Here is a 21,659-nt window from a genome sequence, read left to right on the forward strand (position 1 = left end):
GGGGCTAGAAGTATTTAGAATGGCAGCCTCTGGGAGCCACGTGCTAGGGAGAGCTGCAATGAATCAGCTGGGTAAAGGAAGGGAGAGACCTCTCTGAATGAATTCAAGAAAATCTGTTCTAAAATAATTTATACTACTTCCTTTTTTCATCTGTCAGTGTCAGGTCAGGAAGAGGGGTGTTCTGATACCCAGAGAGAAGTGGGATGGTTCCCTGGTGCGTACCTCTGAACCCTGAAAGTTCCCAAATTGTTGGTCGGAGCCAGTCACTGTGAAAATTTTAGTCTTGAAGCTCTTTTTGGGGATGTCTCTGAGGATTTACCTCTAGTCAATACAATGAAGACTCTGCTAAACTGTGGGACATAAGAAATAAGAGTGGAACCCAGGATGACCACTTCTCATAAGTGTGCCTTCAGCTGGACACAAGGAAGTGACAAAATTTCAGGGTTAATATCCCAAATGCATAACTTTCCTAACAGTTTGGTTACAGTTTTATTGAAGAGAACCTATCAAAACGTAACATTAGTAACTTAGAGGAAACTGAAAAACGTTTCTGAGTTCCAGCTGGAACTCTCTCTTTGGTTGTCTTTGCAATTTGGCTGAAATAAGTCAATTCTAGCATGTCTGAGTGTTTGAATATTTAAACCCTCTGTTTATTATTACATGCTAGGCACAGATTTGGCTCAAAGTCCAAACGGGGTTGCACGAAGTTCATGAATTAATGCAGTGATATAGAGGGACTTAAAAGAAAAAAGAAAAAAAAGTTGTGCCCACCTAAGGTCAGCTAAGGACCATAAACTTCTTTCCTTCAGCATTTCACTCAAGTTGAAAATATTGGTTCTTCCCTTCTCTGCCGCAGCTTGTTATTGCTTAGCTGAGGGCCCATTCTAAAATGGTTTAAACCAAAATGGTTTAAACCATTTTAGAATGCAATTGCATCTATAATAGAAAACAAGCTTATTTTTGAGACAATAGAACATAGATATTAACAGGAGGCAGTTATTTAAAACATATATCATTTAGGGATTAGTATTCTTAATCTCTTTGAAGAAATTAATAAAACGATTCTGGAGTTTTCAGAAGCTCAATCCTAATGTCTATTCAAATGTAATTATGATGTGAATTGCACTTTAAAGTGAACTTCTCATGACTCCAATGGAAAGTGTTTGGGCTGCACTGAAAAGCTGTTTAATTGACTTTAGCAAGGGTGTTTGTAGAAATGGCAGATGTGATTTGTCCTGAAGCATTTTATCAAGCTGTTCCAAATTCTACAATTAGGCAAACATCTATTTCATATTCTGTATGACTGCTGCCTATAATGATAAAAACTGCATGAAGTTACCCATTGCATTTCTTCAGCTATCACGTTTTTCTTCCCTTAATGTGTAAAAAGCAGGAGGGAAGGAAAGGCTTGGAGCGTGCAGGGGGGCTGAGAAGTGTGTTTGGGGTGGCTGAGGGCAGCGAGGCATGCAGGCAGGAGCCCTTTGGATGCTGGATCCAAAGTATCAGGAAATGGGGAGCTCGTTGCTTTCCTTGAGGTTGCCAGAGCTAAAGTGACTTTGCTGACCTCAACTGTTGTATTCTGTAAGGAGAATTTGTCTGTAAATACCCGAAATTGTGAGTTCCTCAAGTACCAGGCTGGATACTAACCCATAAATATGGTTTTGTCACCGTTTGCTTATTTTCTGTTGCAGCTTTGTATCCAATCTTGCTTAGAAGTGCCAAAAAGACCTCTTTTTTTCTGTCTGAAATGATGGTGAGGCTTTCGGGTTTTTAAACTATGGCAGCAACTGGAAATATTTTGAAGAAGATAGCTGAGTGCAATATGATCTGATTGGGGAGGGAAAAAACAGGGTAGGGAGAGCATGTAACTAGACTGTTAATTTGTTTTACAGAACAGATGGTGTTTTGGTTTGAAAAGCTCTAGAACTAGAACATACAGATTCCTATTACAAAATACCTTCACCTACTATTTTTCATAGAGGGGTTCTAAACTTACCACCACCGCTCAGTCTTTGAATTTCCTCGCAAAATCGCCTCAAAACCTTGTCACAGTGGAGATTTTAAGATATTTAATGTGTTTTTCTTCTAAAATCTGTATTATTGTTGTTTTAGCACCATGTTTGAAAGCTTAAAAACCTCAATCCCAGACTTCTGTTGCAGTGCTGACTCAACAGTAACAGACTGCCCACCATTCACCAGTTCTTCTTATTGATATTTATTATTTTATTTATATTTATTATTTATATATTTATTATTTATATATTTAACGTTTATTATTGCCCAGATTTCTTAAATTTTAAATAAATACATTAAAATCCCACAGTCTCTTGTAGCGGACAGCTTGTCTAGATATACTAAAGGCACGTTAATTTTTTTTATTTTTTTTTTTTCCTTAGAGAACCTGCCTAAATGCCAATGTTTTCCCTCCTTCCAGATCCTGACGTTTGAGACCAAGAACCCGACCGAGCTGGCTGAGCGGTTGCGCTCGGTGTGTGGGAACCAGAGCAATGCTTACGCTCGCCTGCTGGAGTACCGGCTGAACGCCCTGCGCGGACTCTGGAACGCCCAGCGCCAGCTGGCCTTGGAGGAGCAGCACGACCGGGAGAGCTCGGGGGACGAAGAAGCACTGGCCTTGCTCAAGCGTCAAGGCTTGTTACAGCAGCCCGAGCAGGCGCCCTTCACTTCCCGAATGGGGCTTCTCCTGGTCTTTCCCCTCATTCAGTCTCAAAGTAGAACAGACCCTTCCCTCTGTAACATAACCGCTGAGGTGCTATTGAATTGCCTTCGAGACTGCCAGCCTTTGAGCTTGACTAAGGAACCAGCTGACTGTCTCAATGGGATAGAGTCTCTGCTGTGCTCCTGGCTGGAAGAAACGTCTGCTTCGGGCCATCAGATTCCGTATAAGCAAAAAGAAAATGCTGCTGCTGCCCTAGTTGCCTTGGCTTGTGCAAGGTAAGGAAACTGGATTGAGATGTAGTCGTGGTTGATGTGGATAGGAAGTGTTTGTATTTCAAGGTGGGAATCAAAAATGATGTGACTGCAATGTTGACGTTCTTTTTTGGTTTATGTTAGTGTTTTTCTCTCTAATATTTAAATACTTGTTTGGAAAGAGTAAAACTGGTAAACTAAGCATTTATTTTTGTGTGTTTTTAGCATATGCAAAAACAGAAGGATCTAGGTTAGAAATGTCTCTTGTGCATATTGCTGCTTCTACTTCAACGATCTCTGCTAGGAATGGTTCCAAATGTTTTTTATCATGGAGGGAAGTTGTCTCAGTTTTCCCTTTGCACTGCCCATTAGTCCTGTAGCTTAATGCATCTTTCTTCACATGAAGAAGTAGAAAGCATCGCTGCCAAGATGCAGGACAATTCATTTCAGATTTCACTGTTGCCCTCTTCAACATACGGAGGCATTTCTTATTTGGTTGCCAGTGAGTTCAGCTAATGTGGGTTGAACTGTCCTGTGTCCTGTATGGGTTTAGCACAGCATCAGGCAATCTAGGACAAAATGGCCATTACAGCCTTTAATATAGGTTGCCCAAAACAGTTTATTGACATTATTGACATCCTTCTAGATCCTTCTGGTTTTAGGCGATGGGGCTTTGGGAAGCAGATAGGGCCACAAAATTTAGCCATGTGAAGGTGGGTCTGCAGTCACGAGTTGCCTTTTGCAGGTCTTGGCCTTAATGTTTAATATTTCTTAGATGGCATCCTTCTCTGTCAAGTTTAACTCTGCTTTAAGATGTTGAAGTTCTCAGGAGCTGTCACAATTTACTTTAGAAAGCATTTCTTCCAATGAAAAACAATTTCTATTGTACTTGTTCTAGCAAAGTCAAAGAAATCTACTGCATGTGGCAAACACTTCAGCACTGGCAGCTACCTTATCTGAAAAGCGAAGCACTTGAATGTAGCTCAGATAAATAAGTTGAGTTTGGATTTGGTAAAACAGGATCTTTTTTTTTCTTCTCCTAGACGTGTGTTTTCAGAAGCTATGGCCTGTTGTGTTCTGGGTGACTCTGTAGAAGACCTACATTTCAGATGCAGCTTTTAAATGAAAGATGATCTTGTATTTCCTTGCAAATCTGCCCTGTGTTGCTTAGAGTTGTAACATCCTAACATGCTTTGTTACCTGTGAAAGCCCTGCGTTTTGCCTTTAAATGTGAATGTTGTGTGTTGGGTACTTTTTGTAAAGGGTAAGCCTTCAAAATGAGATGATTGAGATTCCTAGTTGCAATTTTGGGTGCTTCATATTACTAAAAATAAAACAGGATGAATATTGATTTAAATAATGAATAAGGTGCTTTGAAGTATGCAGTGTCATTTTCTTCAAGCTGAGTTTTATCAGTGAAAGCATTAGGCTGAAGATGAAAGTGGGGAAAACACATTTTTGGAGGTGCAGGAGGAGACAATGGCCGTTAAAGAGCCAAGGCTGACCATGTGTGGCAGAAGGCAAAAGGCTGAGCTCAGCAGAGTGCTTGGTAGGGATCTCTTCAATTCATCAGTCATGCTTCTGGAGAAATCAATTCATAACCAACTATTATATTCAAGGTGCAGTCGAGAACCTTGTATTTAGCTAGGCTATTGTGCTTAGAAATACAGCCAACCACTTCTTTCAGAAAATGTAACTTCTTCCTAATGTTGATCTTTCAATTAGAAACTGTAGAACATATTTTTAACCCCCTCTGTATCTCTTTATTTCTACAGAAACGCAGTGTTTTCCTCTATGTTAACATACAGATTCCATAAGTTCTCCCCCCTCCCCCAAGAAAAAAATTAATGTTATGAATGAGCAAACACTACAGTTAGAGTTACAAACTCTGTTTGTAAATACCACAGTAAAACTTTAAAGCAGCGCGTTTTTAAGCAGCAGGATCAGAAATGACTTCTAGTTTGGTTTAGGTTTGTTTTCTCAAGTATCTAGTCCTTGTATACATTTAAATCTATCTTTTCGGAAGGGGAAAAGCTTCCAACTTCGTGTTTGGAAGCAAAGTAATCGGACTCTCAATAATAAACTGATTAGTTTGGTATTTTCTGTTTTATTCAAGAAAGCCATCTCTGAGTGTGTCTGCAGCAGCTCTTATTAATATTTCTGGCTCAGCCCCAAGGAAGACCCACAGATTAGGTCAGAAGATCTGAAACTGGTTAATCAGCTACAAGAAATATTGAAAGTAGCTGTAGTAGATGCAAACCTGAGGCCTTCTATCATGCGCCTAGGTGCTTTTACTGCACAAGTTGTTTATGACACAGCTGCTGCTCTCCCTACCTGCATGGGGCTTCATCCTCTTCCAAAAAGCCAGGGTGACTCAGAGGAGCGGTTTGCCAGCATGCTGCCTTTATGTTACCCTCTCTTCCTCTTTTCACTTCCTCCACAAAAGGATGAAAGTCATCCAGAAAAGAAATGCAAATTAGAAAAGAATCTTGATAAAATATCTCGGATATTCTCTCTTTATGATGCTGGATATTATATTCTGCATAGATGCTGTTGTCTGTGTGCATTTGGTCTTGTTTCAATCGACATCTTTTATTCATGTTTTTCTTATCCTTTTAGAGGGTCGCTGAAAACCTTTGTTCATACAGTGCATCTATTACAGAAACAGACTGATCTAGGATCCTTGCCTGTGGCTGATGTATTATACAGGTTGGTAGTGACTTTTTCTAATTGTAGCACTTTTGCACCAGCTCTGAAAATGTGTAAATGCATTTACGGATTAATGTCTTTAAAAGTGATTAAAAGGCTTTAGGGTTTTTGAAAGCTCTAGGAAAGATTGGAGTTTACTCAGTTGCAGAAGGAAAACATTAGGAAGTAAAATCTGAAAGGATCCACTATTTTTCTAATGAAATATTGATGTTTCTTTTAAGCATCTTATGAACTCTGACAGAGGAAAAATTACATCTTAAAAAAAAAAAAGTTGTTGTTTTTTAAATAATCTTAACTTTTGATGTGGGTAATTTTTGCTGTCACTGTTCTCTGTGCAACTTATTTTTTGTGCTTTAAGGTTGTTGCTTTTGGAGGGGGGACCTGGATCACCCTCTTGTTTGCTTGGAGGAAAGCATATAGTGTCTTGGGGCTTCGAAGACATGTTACCTGCACCGGATGCTAACACTAGTTCCAGCGGTGAAAATAAAGGTAAATTATTTCGTGTTTGTCAGTATCAGCAGAGGAGGACAAAAATACTTTGTGTTGATAATTTAAAAAAAATAATAATGTAAGGCTTTAGAATTGAAAAGGAGTTCTCCTTTTCTGCTGGAAGTCACGTTAAAGCAACTACAGTATGTGTCAAATAACTGAAAGCTGAAGGGCTTAAAAAGGCCCTTGGGGGTGAGAACTGGACATCACAAGAGTGTCCTGAAGCCTGAGATTTAATGAGAGGGGGGAGAGCAGCAGTGGCTTGGGCACTTTTTTGAATATACAGACTATGACAACACTGAAGTTTCAAAAACATGGACCTAATGTTTCAGGCATACTAAGTGGTGTACTTTGCTTGGCCTGTCAAACCCATTCTTATTAAGCTAATCTAGCTAGATATGTAAATAACTTTTTGTAAATTGATTTGCAAATGATTTTTTCAGAGAGAAAAAAGTATCCTTTTTATAGTTTTATATTAAAATGAAGAGGGTAAATCCTAAGTCTGATGCACCAACATTAGTTACGTTAGTGTAGCTTATAATGTTTTTCAAATACAAGCTCTTAGGGTTCAGAGAAGTGTTACTTTTTCATTGCTGAAGATCAGCTCCCCTTTTGAATCGTCCGGTAGTCAGGTTGGAGCAAAGCTTCAAAAGCTGTAGCTGTGGTGACCCTCTCTGACTTCAGTGGGAATTCTGCAGAGAGGTCAAACTGATTTATGGATATTATCCACTCATTAGTCTTTCAGGACGTGTAATTTATTTGTCCTGTGCAGTATCACTCTATCCAATAGCTATCGCTGGCAAAGCATGTTTATTTTTAGAAGTACAGGATCATTGTTCTTTCCCCCCTTTCCCTGTTCCCCTTTGTTTCTGTTGAATTGATCTTGTATTGTTATTTTTAATGTTTTCCTTTGCATTTCTTTCCCTGAATTAATTCTCAGTTTTTCTGCTTTGCCTGCTTACTATTTTTGCAATAAATAAGAGACTTCATGAAGCTTTTGAAATATTAGGTCAAGCTTTGATGACATCTCATTAAGTTTAATGCTAGCTGTAGGAAATTACAAATCTGAGTAGTCATTTTAGGCTATCTGCAAACTCAATGAAGACATCCATATCTTGAAGTTCTCTTGCTGCAAGAGTGACTAGATATTTTTTTTCTTCCCCTAGATGACTGTTCGGATTATGTGAACTTAAGTAGGTTGGCTGAAATGGTTTATTGACAGCCCTGTTACAAGGCTTTGTCCTGTCTGTCTGTTCTTGATTGTTAATAATTACTACTCTGTGAGTGACAGAGCTGTGGTAGAAATACGTTTTGTTTCAATTTAGCAAAGTTCAGAGGTGGAAGGGGCTGCTGTAGAAGAAGCATGGTGTTGCACGAGAAATTAGATCAAGGCTCGAGATTAGATTACTTCTTCCACGCAAACAGTATGTTAGAGCAGCGGCGGTTGTCCTGAGCTTGTGTAGTCATAAATCTTGCTTCTAGTTCTGGGTTCTGAACAATACCTGTTGCAAAACCAGAAGAGAATGATCTTCTGCTCCTTTGTGTCATTTTGAAAGCATTTTAATAGCAAATGCCTAAATTGTTTTATATTTAGGTAAAGGAATTTTCCACTTGACATGAGTTCTGTTGCTTGGTCCTGTGTTCCTGTTTATAGTTGGGTATGCTAGTCTGGTTCCTACAGTACTTATGGTTTTGAATAGTGTGCAGAAGAGCCAGTTTAAACTTATGGCCCAAGCTTCTGTTAAATACATATATATACACATAAAAATATATCTTGTTTATATATAAATCAATATATAAATGTTATATATTTCAGTAATACCAGAAGACTGGTTGTTAACAGTGAAATGAGAGTACAATACAGGAAAAGAAAATTATTCAGAAATACATGATGCACTGTTTTTTTCCATGATTCAAATGAACTACTGTCATTTATTGTCTCAGAAGGGAAGTTGAGTGACTAGTACCCAATTCCTTTTATTTGGCAACACTTGGAAATTTAAATTAGCCTTAAAGTGTTTGTGCAAATTGTGTGCAATCCAGACACCACTTTAAATGTTGAATGAAAGGTAAAGAAGCTGCAGTAAAAAGAGTAAGTTTTGACTAGGTTATGGTATCTCTTAGAACATTGAATAATAAATTCAATATTAAAAAAAAAAAAAATGGTTCTGACTAGTCAGTTTTGACCTTTCTTGGGCATCTGTTGGTTTTCAGTTGCTCTTGTAGCTACAGCAGAAGTGTAATGACCATGGAGAATTTCTAGTTTTGTGTTACATCAAAGGTCTCTGCTCTATTCTTTCTTCCTGATTCAGATGCAGACTTAGGACGCTGTCTTGCAGCAGATGGGCTCTATCTTTATACAACTAATTCAGTGGGCAGAGGAATAAGCAAATTGGGATCTGGATTACATGGTACTTTGCGGTAAGTGACAGCATAGTTGAATATTTGCTAGTCTGCAGATCTGCTTGGAAAAAAGTAAATTGTTATTTTAGTAAACCTTTCTCAGATGTTAGGAGTAACAAGATTAGAGTATATTACATGCTTTCATTAAGAGTTATTTCAATGTTTTGGTCTTATCTGAAAGTCATCTTGAGTATTTTCTCTAGAATCACAGAACAATGTAGGTTGAAAGGGACCTCTGGAGGCCACGTAGTCTAGCCTTCTGCAAAGAAGTATAGTAGCAGAATAGCTGGGATTTCAAATCTTTATTTTTGAATGTAGATTAAGTCGTTTTATTTTTTTGCTGAGAGAGAGATACTGTAGACTGTTTTTATGTATAGCTGTAAGATTGCTGGATTTGTAAGTGTGTTTTCTAATTATGTAATTGACTGTATAAATTATTAGTGCAGATTTGACTAACTGTACCTCCTTTATTGCTTAGAAGTCATGAGGCTTCTTATGCTTAAAACCTTTGCAACAGAAATTGCTGACCTAAATTGACTTGAATTTAAGTTCAGTCCAAGTTCAAGAATGTGGTTGTGAATTCTTCTTAGAAGAATGAGCAAACAAACCTGCAGAGTTATAAAGAGTTTTAATGTACTGCTTTTTTTGTCAGTGGTTTTGTGTACTGCCGTAACGAGGAGCTGGAGACTGGGTGGGTTGCTTTTGGCAACAACAAACTTCTTCATCGGCCCGTCTCTTTTGATAATAAGCCTCACTCCCTTTTCCAGGTTGTGGATCAGCATACCCTTCAGGTAAAAGGAACAGCTAGTATGTTCGTTGCAGAGTTAGTGTACAAAAACATTCTTAAGTTATCACAGTCACTTCTAACTCTTAAGTAGTGTTGTGCTTGAAGTTTCTCCTTTCTACTTTGTGAAACTGCCTTTTATAAACCCCAGTTAAACTGCCTTGTAGAAGTTTTAAGTTATACTAAAGATACTACTTTCCTTATGCATGTGTGTATGTATATGCATATACATGTATGCACATAGACATTAGCTGTATTATGTTATGGTAGTATTGTAAGAGAGAATATAGTATGATCATGTTATAAAACAATAGCAAAAATTGACTTCAACTGAAAACGTATTCTTCCTGAACAGCCGTTATTCAGGTTTTGTTTCTGATGTAATTGTGTTTTGTAGACAAACAACTGTCATCCTTTTTAAAATTGATAGTGTTTTACTTTGTAGTTTGCTTTTTTGTTTTTCCCTGTTATGGTTTTAAGGATGGATACGCATATTCATGTCCAGTGTACTTCCTGAAATTGTTTGGATTCCCATCCTCTTCCAAAGCTTCAAGTAATGCTTCAGAGAAGTCGCAGAAAGTAGACAAATTTTTAGTATGAGCGTTTTCCTCTTGGTACTGTGACTATGCTTTCAGTCATTTGGGTGAGAAGAGCTAATCCTTTTATTTTTAGGTATGTCAGATGTTTAGGTGTGCAAGCTGTTTTGTATGCAATAGATCAATTTGGCAAATGTTGCACAGTAGCTCTTCAAAACAAATTCATGTAATGTTATGTCCATTAAAAAGCCTCTCGTGGACTAACTTCATTTGATCTTATGTATCTAAGTATGCTGCTCATATTCAGAAGAACAGACTTCAAAATCAGAACTATTAAGGTGCTCTTTCTGTCTTGTAGGTATGTCAAATAATCCCAATGCCAGTAAATCACTTTCCAGTTGGCAGTACTATGACTACCGTGCATCTTTCTTCAGATGGTACATACTTCTACTGGATTTGGTCTCCTGCAAGCCTCAATGAAAAAACACCAAAAGGCCACTCAGTCTTTATGGACGTTTTTGAACTTATAGTAAGCAAATTTAGTTGTCTTCTGCGACCCTGAAGTTGGTAGCGTGACTACTGCTTAATTAAATATCAGTATTTTCAAATAAACATAACAGGTCTGAATATTGATATGTAATTTGAATAGCTCTTTGTAATGTGTTTACAAAATAACAGAACAGAAGGTGTATTGTTCAGCTCTATCTTCAGAGGGCATACGACCATCACACTCACAATATGAATTGTCTTGTAATGTAAAACATACTTTATTATAATTAGTAATTAAGTTTTATGCTGAGACAGTAACTCAGTATACTAAGATTTAAAGCGCTGTTTACTGTGGATCTGCTTCATTGTGTTAAAAGCTAGTCAGTTCCCATGAGTTAAAGTACAATTGTTTTGTCTACTCTGCATTTTACAACCTGAAATGTTTTTATGTTGTATGGCAATCACTGATTCTTCTGTAAAACCAAATGCAGAATAAGCCTGGAGAAATGTATCAGTAGTTTGAACACTTTTCTCTCAACAGCTCATATGTATATGCTCATACGTATGTAGGTATGTGTATGTATACATGTACATACACTTCTGTGTGTATTTTAATTTGACAATGAAGCACCTCAATCTAAAGATTTATTTAAACAGAAGAGCTTGGAGTAATTCACAAACATCTAGTATTGAAAATTAGAATTATACAGGGCCTTAGCTAAGATGGAGTACTTTGGGAGCAATATCTGTACTTGTGCTCAGTCATGGTTGCACAGCTGCTGTACGTAGTGGGGTGAGCTGAAAGTGGTAGGCTATGGGAGCATAATGTTCATGGAAAAGACCTAATGCCACGAATCAGATCGTCTCTTCATTAAGAGATGCATTTTAAGAAAATCATCACTTCTTGGTTGGTAAATGATTTAAGGCCTCTCTTCACAAAAACTTGCCAGTGAAACAATATTAAGCTTACAGAGACTTTAAATATTTTTAAGGTTCAATAAATAAACTTAAAACTATGGCAAGTAGTTCTGTCTTCAAGAGCAGAACAAGTGGAAGATATTCTTCTGCATCATGAAGTCACCAATGAAATAAATATACATCTGTGTAGTTTTCATAACACATTTTTTCCCCCTAATAAATTTGACACCAAGGTTTCAGTGTGTATTCCTACCCAATATATAATATTGTTCTGGTTTATTGTTCACTTATTCATTGTTAATTGGTCCTCTGACCTAACAGTAACCAGTCCTCCACTAAACCATATCACTAAGTTCAACATCTAAACATCTTTTAAAGATCTCCAGGGATGGTGACTCCACCACTTCCCTGGGCAGCCCATTCCACTGCCTCACAACCCTCTTGGTAAAGAAGTTCTTCCTAATATCCAACCTAAAACACCCCTGGTGCAACTTTAGCCCGTTCCCACTTCAGCGTCTACATTTCTACTTCAATGTCTACAAGTATTTTTTCTTTTCTCTGTTTAATAGGTAGAAAATGGCATATGTATAGCAAATCCTCTACAAGAACGCATTATATTAATGAGAAAAGAGGGTGAATCTGCAAAGAGTATAAATGAGATGCTTCTCAGTAGGCTGTCTAGGTACAGAGCTTCCCCATCAGCAACACTGGCTGCTCTCACTGGCTCTACCATCTCCAATACTTTGAAAGAGGACCAAGCAGGTCAGGAGAGATTTTACTGGCTCAGTAATTTTTCATATTTTGTTTCTTAACATATAATCTGTTCTAGTAATAATCTCTTAGGACATGTTAGAAAAACAACAAAATGCATTTCTTTCCATGATAAGTATTAGAAATATATATGCGGTATTTGGTTAATGTTTGAATTACAGGTTCCTTTGCTAAATTAATCACTGACTATGGGAAAAGTTTAAGAACAAAGAACTGGAGGAAATGCTTGTATTACGTAGCTTCCTTTTTGGTGGCCTATCAGTTATAGGACAGATTTATGCCACACTTGATCAGATTGGTAATTGCACTTCTGTGTTGCCATTTCAACTGAGCTTTGAATTGATGTATATAAATGGACTGCAATTTAGAAAATGAAACTTTCTTCATAAGCAAGTTGGCTGTTATAAATTAGAGGTAACTTTGCTTTTTCAATTAAAATTTGTAGAATGTTTGGATGTTCTTTTACAGACCTGTTGAAACTACCCAAGGTAATTAGGGAATCATGGATGAACAGTGCTAGCTTTCAGGATGATCTGGAGCTCTTAAGATTTTATTCAGTTTCTCCTTAGCTCCTTCTCTTCCTCTTTCATTCACACGTACATCTGAAACTAAATGAGTTCACTTTCTTCAATTTTAAACAATGTTAATTAATTTTAATGAAAATACCTCTACAGGAAATTATATATTCTTAGAGGGAAATTGGCAAAGAGTTGGCTTGAAGAGATAATATCAAGACTGTATTTCGCTAGTTAACTAGCACGGTGCAGAAGAAGAATCAGCAGTTATTCTTGGCCACTTCTTTAGTCAGTGCTCTGAAAAGTGTGGATCAGCTGTGGCAGGAGCTAGATCGTTATGACTATACATTTCATGTTGAGCAGGAGAACTTAAAATAGTAAATGCGTAGTGTATCTTAAATTGTCTCTTTATGTTTAGAAAAACTCTAGAAAAAGCTCTAAAACTGCTTTCAATACGTTTATCACCACATAAGTCTTAAAAACAATTTTGTTTAAACTTGTATTTTAGCCTCATAATTTTCCTGACTTGCAAATGAGGGGTTGTTACCTTTATTAATTTTTAAGTTGTTCTCTTTAGTTAAATAACCTGTGAATTTGTTTGTATCCTTTTGGGGATTGATACTGTTGTGTGGGATTATGAGGCCACCCCTACACTCATCTTCTGAATGCTGCAAAATACAGTTTATGTGAATTTCCATATTTTTTTTATTTAGAACTCCAAATATAAATCTTCCTTGTTTGCTGCCTGTTATTGTAAGTTTTTCAGATTATGAAGACATTTATTTTTGTTTGATATTTCAGCTGCTAACACTAGCTGTGGGCTGCCACTGAAGATGTTGAGAAAGACTCCAATATACACATGTGGAACATACTTGGTGATGTTGGTCCCACCCCCAGGTGGATCAGGCAGTTCTGCAACACGTTCACTCTTTGGAGGAACGAGTGCTTTGTCATCTTTAAAAAGTAAGTCAGATACGTTTATGGCAGACTTTAAGTCCTTGCTTTTCCGAAATGCAATAAACTTCTCAGAAATTTATTGGAGACTTTTTTTTGTGTAGTTCTTGCTTCAAGCTTGGTGTTCAATATCTCAGACGGGCAGTTCACAAGCCGAGCAGATCTCATTGATGCTGCAGGAAGTTCGCTTGGACGTGGTGCTCTAGTACCAGGACTTGGTAAGAAGATGATCTGTTTTTAGGATCTAGACATATCCAACCCTTAAGCTAGTTGGATTTCAATTTACACTAATAGATTCTGCAGAGGGCGAGGTTTTGTGGCTGTAGTAAAATTTTGTAAACTTCACGTTTTTGAAAGTTCAGAATTCCCTGAGGAAATTTCCAGTGTTTTGCTTTGCAGTTTCAGCTGCATACAATCTCCAGAAAAATGTTAACTGTAACAGAAAAGAATCTTAAGCAGGTAAAAGAAAAAAGGATGTGTATTTACTTCATTTCTTTCGTAAGATTTCCCTTTGTTTTGTTCTAATGTTTTTCATTCTGATGCATTATCGTTAAATTACTGTGACACAGAATTTTTAAAGCTTATTATTAGATTTATATCTGCTATAAAAATACTTCAGTCTTTTTTTTGTATTCTAAAGTTTGCTGTGCAAAATATTTTCTGTAGGTGCCTGTTATGATACTATGAATAACATGATATGGACGTGCTCTAATGATTACATCGATCAGTGGTGTAATCCTGGGAACCAGGCATTCCACTGTGTCTGTCAGAGGCTGGGAGTTAGCCATATCATTACTGAGCCCAAAGGTGAGGCAAACGTACAAGTCAGCATTCTGTGTAAAGTGGAAGCGAAACACGTGGTTATCGTAGAATAAATATACAGAAACTACCGTCTGAGAATTTCTATTAAAAATTGGTCTTATCCTTGCAAAGTTCCTTGATCACCGTTCCTTGGTCATTGCTTTAATAAACTTCAAAAAAAAAAAAAAAAAAAAAAAAGTTTGGAAGTTTCCAGATTATTGTTACCTTTGGCACATTAAAAAATGATGCATATAATTTTATTTTGTTTATAATGTGGGTGGGAGTCCTGAAGTTAGAGATGAGGATGATATAACACATTTTAGAATCAAATTCTAATCCTACAGCCTGTTTGTAGACAGTGTTTAAACTGCTTTTCTTCTTCTAGGGGATGCAACAACCACAAATGAGGTTATTAACCAATTACTGCACCATGTTGGTGCCATGTGTATCCACCAACTCAACCTGCTTGCAGCCAGCAACAATCTCCCCATAACAAACTTTTTGGGGAAGCAGCATCCAATCGAAGCACATCATCTCAGCAGTATCTGTGACATTATGGAGAAAGCTATGGTGAATGGAGATACTTGTATAATACGCTGCATCCTTGTTGTCTTTCAGGTACGAGAACATCTCCCTGGCCCCATCCAGTTGCATCCAATTTAATGTAGATTAACCTAGCAGTGGCTTTGTATTATCTTAAACACCCCCTCGAGAGTGCTAGTTCAAACATAACTGCCACCTTTACAGTTAAAGGTGGAATACAGCTGTTACATATTTACTTCTTAATTTATTTCTTCTGCCAGGAGATGGAAGAAGAAAAATAGCTTGTCTGGTTGCTGAAGAACTGAGTTTTGGGAATCAAAATTCCATTTATGACTGAGATTTTTAGTGACTTAGGCAAATAGTTGGAGAAACTACAGAAAATGAGAACTTGAATGCTGTTTGCATGGTTTTCACTAATGTTTAATTTTTCTTAGGTGGTTTTTAAATTCTTCTTCAGCCCCCAAACTGAAAGAAACAGAGATATTGTTAGAAGGTCGGGCCTTTTACTTTGGCAGTTGTTGATGGCACCGAGAGACCAGATTTGCTCTGAAATTCAGAAGGAGGTTTGCCTAGCTATTAGGTAAATATTTTTGTCAAATGGTATTACAACAGGTAAACTTTCAAGTTGTAATCAGTGGTTATATTTTTATATAATAAAATTTAGATTAATTCAGTGTGATTAAAATTATTTCAGTCTATATTTGTGGAAGAAGGCAAATGCAGTATGTTTGCCCTGATGACAACCAAATAAGAGATTTCTTGACATACTTCTTTTAATTTGTTGCTTTTTGTTGAATATCTTTAGAATGCTTTTTTTCAATGCTTATTCAAAACCAGTAAAAATTGTGATTGCATATCACGAAAATGAGATAATGTAAATCTCAAGGACAGGGATTGGTATTTCAAATGTCCCAAGCACGAATATAATCTGCTTTCAAGTGGGAAGCTGACCAGAGGTCAAGAACTAAATCTTCTGAATATCAACCTGCTTGAGTTCTGTTGTTTTTTTCCCTGGGGTATGAATCATGGCATTCCAAATTTCTGTGGCTTTATGCAACTATGTGAATGAGTGAAGAAGAATAATAGTACATCTTTGGTATCATTATGTAGCTTTTTTTAGGGTCTTCCTTTTTGGGTGGGGGAAGTATACAGCATCAGCTGTATGAACAGCAGCTGCATTTTTGTTGGTTAATCCTGTATCTTCCAAAGACTGACTGATACAAAATCAGAAGTGTGGAGTAGGTAATATCTATCTTCCTCCTGTCTTCTGACTGTGGGATTCAGATACCAATAGAAATCTCATACATAGTTTGCAGTGTTTGAATCACAAATTGGTCAGCATGAGCCAGACGGTGGAGAGCTGCAATAACTTTTACTCTCAGTACGAAGCTGAAAAGAATACCAGTTTCCTTCTCTATAAAAGAAATACTTTGAAAAAGGTGTGGGGAAAGGGGGAAATTGTAGAAGGAAGAAAGTCTGCATAATAGTTTCAACACTTCAGACTGCTGCAAAGTACTCCAGATAAGCTGTGATTTTTCTACCTTGATGTGGTAATTCATCACAAGTGAGAGGGGTAAAACATCTCCCCAAAGAGCATTCAAACACAGCTGTGTTGTTCCTGAGGTGCTAGATCTAGGATTTTCTGCTTAGTTTTCATTTAAACTTACTCCTAAAGACTGGCTCCTTATGTAAAACTTAACAGTAGTGACTTCCTTATTACTGGCTGTTGTATTTTCTATTGCTCTCTTGTCCCATCACCAGAGTTGACTCACTCTCTAAGCCAGCATCCCTTTTTTCTGACATGTCTGTTCACTGAAAAATGTTTGTGCTGTCATATATACAAATTATTAATGTGGAGTTTCTCAGAAGGAAGCAATTAGCTCTTGGAGAAGCTTTTGGACCTAAACAATAAAACATAGTTGATTACCAGAATTTCTGAGAGAAAGCAAGTGCTTATTTCATGACAATTCATGTATTTCTAAGCTGGAAGAAGCTGTTGCCTAGTAATTCTAAATGGTACACCAGATACTGAGCTGGGAGTCTGTGATGCTATTTGCACAAGTCTGAGATCTTGTTCACTCTTAGGTACATTAAATAATACTACTTACTTTTGTTTTTTCTTTAGCTCTGGTTTAAATATCCTGTATCCTGGAGAAGCGGAAATCAATAATTTATTGAAATTGGTCTTAACTGAAGGTGAGAATTTCTAATTGAAAATAAAATATGAAAATCCTTCTCCTTTGGAGGAAGGCCAGTCCAGACTATTGAGTACAATCTGTAAATACAGCCTGTCCTTGAAAAAATTATGGAATGCTTCAAAACCTGAAGCTGCCTTTTAAATGGCTACATGGACAAGTGCATGTTAGTTGTAGGAAGGGAAATTTCTCATGCAAGGAAGCTCTTTGAAATTTAAAAGGATTAAAGCTTTCTTCTGTCATTATTAATGATTTTTCTGGCCTAGCTTATATTTTAGAACACCTGGTTAGCAGTTAATGATACCTGGCAATTCTACAGTAACCAGAAGTAATTTTAGTCCTCAGTGAAAAGAGTAAGAATCTGCTTATGTTCATTGTGAAATGGTTGTCTGGACACAGAAGCAGTTAATGTGTGGTAATTTGTTACCTCATAGCAACATGTTCAGGCATCAACATCTTTGGGATTTAAAATAGTACGATGCACAGTAAGCTTTAATAGTCTATAATATCAACAGGGGATTGGGTTACACTGTAAAGAGAGCTATTTCTGAGAAGAAGCTTGCATTCAGCACGATTATTTGAGGAAATAGAAATAAACTCTGTAAAGTTCTGTTCTGCAAAAGTTTTCTGCATTCTGTTTTAGGAGAGAGAAATAGTGGTCTCTCTCAACTTCGCGATGTTATCCTGACTAATTTAGCTGAACAGCTTCAGAACAACAGATTTGGAAGTGAAGATGATGATCATTATAGGTAAAATGAAACAATATGCTTCCTTCCCCCCTTGGTTTATACATTGTATGTTTCTGTTACTTGGTTTAGATAAACTAGGAATAAAATTCTGCTGAATTTGCTTGTTATCTTAAGAACAGCGTGACCTCAAATACTATCTTTGTGTCTGTAGTGGGTAGGAGTTGATTAGAATGAGAGAGAGAGAGGTTTGAAGTTTTAGGGTAAACTCTGGAAACTTCTGTGTGTGAACCTAGGTTTGGATTCCTTGATGTTTACCATGCATGTAGTAAATGTAGGTGATAATTCATAAGCAGTACCATAATGTCTTTCTTTCCATATCACTGTTAGGTCACTTTTCAGCAGTAAAACTCTCGATCTCTAGTACCTCAAGTTGGGAGAAGTCTTTTTTAGGAGTTGTTACAAGTCGTAGACTTGTAACAGTGCAGTGCAGAGTTGATAATATTCTTTTACATTGGCGTTAAGTGTTTTGGGCTTGGTTTCATTTGTGTCTGAATCTCTGAAATCGAACAGATGTCTGTTTTAGTTTAACATGATTTATGATAAGGATTCCAGAGACTTTTGAAATGAGCTATAGAAAATATACAATGATCAGCTTATTAATATTTTTGCATCTTTCCTGCATTTTTAAAGACTAAATGATGAGCTGTTGCACTACATTCTCAAGATTGTTGTCCGAGAATCTTGTGTCTTAATCACCAAGTGCCAAACTGTATCTAAAGATGATTTTCAAAGGCTTCTTTCAACTGTGCCTGTAAGTAAGATGTGTTTTGATTTAAAAATAAAAAATCACACTTGGCTTCTTTTCCTCCTCAAATCCATCATCTTTACTGAGTATATAAAGGTGTAACTTTCATAGTTATGTGTCTTAACAAACACGGTTTAAGAATGTATTTTGTTTATCCTATGCAGAGAAGGAAGAAACAATTTCTTATGGCAAAGTAAATTGTTCAGTAATGCTAAAACTGGTTTATGTATGGGCATGTTTTCCTGTTGCTTCAGTAGCTTTCTCAGTTTAAAGAAATGTTGTGTCTCTCAATCTCCAAAGCTTCACAACTTGAAAATAAATTCTGTTGTTTTGAATAATGGTTCACGCAAGCAGAAAGACTGTCATTTATAGGTGAAAAATGAATGGAAGTTGATTTATTTTTTTAATGCATACTATACATACATACTTTCAGTGAGATCAGCTCCCTGATCTGGTTGCTTGCAAAGCCAAGGGAGCTTGCAAGCAAATTTGGGGTGGGAGAGGAAGTCATGGCCTATACAGCAGCAGGTTGGGAAGAGTAGTAGCAAGGAACCATCGCCCTCAGCAATGTGAACAAAATTTAGCTCTATAGTAGCACTGAGGTTACGGTACTTGAGTATTACTATAATGACACTATGTATTACTACTAATTAGCATTACTACTAATACTGTGTATTTAACTACAATGTTAATCCTTTATATGCTTTGCATGCTATCTCACAACGTTCAATATTTTGCAGCTAGTTTATTTTATTTCATATGAATTAAAAAGCTTGTAGTAAATCAGCAAAAAAAAAACAAAAAACAGTGCAAGGGAAATAGCATTTTGGTTTTGCTTGTCCTTTTCCTATCCTTTTTTTTTTTTTTCCTCTTTCCTATTTCTAAGTAAAAGGATTGCCTGCATCAAGATTGATTAAAGTGTTTAGATAATGTACAGTGTACTTATTTATGTTAAAGGCTGCATCTTCATGCTTGCGGTATCTGATGGCTGTACAGAACCACCTCCTCAGTAACACTATTTTGATTAAACCTGATGAAAATGATGACAGTGACAGCTCCTTGCAGGGAGAGACATTGAAGGTACAGGTAAACACCAAGTTTTATTCCAGCATGGCTCTCTACAGTCAATGTTCCTCTGACACCTCTTGTTTCTGTTACGCATTCTTAAGCTGTTCTATCATTTCTTTTACTCTTGGTATAGTTAAATTACTGTAGGCTTTTTTTTTTTTTTTCCTGTTCTTCAGCTAAGGCCTGCAGTTCTATGTTTGAAATTCCAGCTAGTGAGAGCAAATACTTCATTTCCTTAATTTATGTATCATTAGGTTAAAAATGCATTTTAATAGATATGTGCTAGTCAGGAAATTCACATGCCAGGAATCATTTCTAAACATGTTACCCACACATCTTGCTTTCTCCCCATCATCTTTTTTTTTTTATTATGCAACCTGAAGAAGTATTTTTCAGGTTTACGTATAAAAGGGTTTTCTTGTTTCCCTTACCTGGCTTCTGACTTTTTCATAATTTTAATTATAAAGTTTATGCAGAACCATGTTTTGTCTCTATGTAAACCATCATCCATCAGTGTTTGTGGCAAAGAGACTGTTAGAAGACAAGGTTTGGTTGCTTTGATATACGGTTTGTTAAAATACTGCCATTTCATATTACTGCTGGAATAGTCTTGAACTCACAGAAGCCAGGTTTGTCCTATTGTGCAGACTGTCTTATAGTAGTTTTTGTAACAGTAATTCCTCTGTAAAAGCATTGACTTCTCAATTTTTGGTATTGTTTGTTGAGCTGGTTTTGTCTTGCTACTCTTTGAGACTGTGTTTTTGTAATTCATAGCAGTTGAAAGTTATTTGTTTGGGCTCGTTGAATAAATGCTAAATATTGTAGTACTTTTCTTGTTTCACTATTCACCCATGTTTTCATTGTTCAGCTTCTCTCTCTACAGTGATCCTCATACCTGCTAGGACATTCTGTCACCAATGCTGTACCTTGGCTGGCTAACAGCTCTCTTTCCTATGCTGGACTTGGGGATTCCTTCCCTCTAGAAACTGGATGTGCATCCTGTAACATGCACCTAGTTTCTCCCAGCACTTTGGGGCTTAGCATTAATCAAATTTAAGTCTTGGATGAATCTACTGCTGCAGGCCTGCCAGGTCACATTATCATTGTTTTAATTTGGAAATCCATCATTTTGTTCAGTCTTCTTTTTCTATTCTCTAAGAATTTAAGTATCTTAACTCTTCTTGTACGTAGGAGCTAAAGACCAGCATTTTGTCTCTTGCTACGCAAATTCTGACGGGATGTGATGAAGTCTTAGAAATGCTGCAGCAAGTCACTACAGCACTAATAAACAGTGACATTGCTGATAGAGAGCAAAGGTAAGACAAGCTAACTTGAAAACAGTAAGTTGCTGGGTTTTGTGCACGTGCATTTAGCATTATGTATTCATTGTTATAACTTCATACTTGAGCTTTGAATGTATAGGAACTGTTTGTTAGTAAAGCATTTGCTTAGCACTTAACATTCTGAAGAATTTAGAATCAGACTCTCCATGTTGGTTCTGCCAGCTTACTAGATTGTAGTAGAAACTCTTCAAATTTGTAAGTTTTCAGTCATAAACACCATTGTCACTGAGCAGGGTAACTGGAAACTAATTTGTCAGCTGAGAATATTCCTATAAGCTAGGACAATTTCAAATTTCTCTTTTTGAAGTTGTTTATGCTCCTAGTAGCTGAACATGTTTTGTTTTTTTTTTTTTTTATTAATTGACAATAGAAGTTCTATGATATTTTTTTCAGATGGGTTTCATGCTCAAATATCATTTTGCAGATGGAGATTCTTTTACAGTACTTTGAGCTACATGTGCTAGGAACTTAGTATACATACTGAACAAATATTTGTTTGATGTGGACTTTCATCCCATCCACATGGGACTTTATCATTTGCTAAGTAATTATTGAACTCTTAATTTACCATTTTCTGCTCTGTCATTGTTTAATAAGAAATGACAGCAAAAACGGGGATGCTAATACTTGAGAGAAGCTAGTGTCTTCAAGATAAAAGTTTTTTTGTTTTGTTTTTTTTAAGTATAAAGTAAATGTTTCCTATTAATTTTGAATTACTT

At 36.7% G+C, this 21,659-nt stretch overlaps 1 protein-coding gene across 4 annotated transcripts in view; it reads left to right on the forward strand.

The window, feature by feature from the left end:
• HECTD4 (HECT domain E3 ubiquitin protein ligase 4) overlaps nucleotides 1-21,659 on the forward strand; it is a 70,112-nt gene that overhangs the window by 7,932 nt on the left and 40,521 nt on the right. For 2 of the 4 annotated variants that reach the window (XM_082774255.1, XM_082774257.1), the window contains exons 2-18: nucleotides 2,435-2,952; nucleotides 5,548-5,637; nucleotides 5,996-6,126; nucleotides 8,439-8,547; nucleotides 9,182-9,320; nucleotides 10,208-10,378; nucleotides 11,826-12,018; nucleotides 13,344-13,505; nucleotides 13,601-13,714; nucleotides 14,163-14,303; nucleotides 14,683-14,915; nucleotides 15,275-15,420; nucleotides 16,966-17,036; nucleotides 17,679-17,784; nucleotides 18,415-18,535; nucleotides 19,487-19,615; nucleotides 20,789-20,913. In XM_082774255.1, the coding sequence (XP_082630381.1) occupies nucleotides 2,435-2,952; nucleotides 5,548-5,637; nucleotides 5,996-6,126; nucleotides 8,439-8,547; nucleotides 9,182-9,320; nucleotides 10,208-10,378; nucleotides 11,826-12,018; nucleotides 13,344-13,505; nucleotides 13,601-13,714; nucleotides 14,163-14,303; nucleotides 14,683-14,915; nucleotides 15,275-15,420; nucleotides 16,966-17,036; nucleotides 17,679-17,784; nucleotides 18,415-18,535; nucleotides 19,487-19,615; nucleotides 20,789-20,913 (2,699 nt within the window). The remainder of the gene's footprint in view (nucleotides 1-2,434; nucleotides 2,953-5,547; nucleotides 5,638-5,995; nucleotides 6,127-8,438; nucleotides 8,548-9,181; nucleotides 9,321-10,207; nucleotides 10,379-11,825; nucleotides 12,019-13,343; nucleotides 13,506-13,600; nucleotides 13,715-14,162; nucleotides 14,304-14,682; nucleotides 14,916-15,274; nucleotides 15,421-16,965; nucleotides 17,037-17,678; nucleotides 17,785-18,414; nucleotides 18,536-19,486; nucleotides 19,616-20,788; nucleotides 20,914-21,659) is intronic. The other 2 variants (XM_082774256.1, XM_082774258.1) reach the window with 2 other exon arrangements.

The sequence above is a fragment of the Aythya marila genome, assembly GCF_965140915.1.
Source record: "Aythya marila genome assembly, chromosome: 17".
In the NCBI taxonomy this organism is placed as follows: domain Eukaryota; kingdom Metazoa; phylum Chordata; class Aves; order Anseriformes; family Anatidae; genus Aythya; species Aythya marila.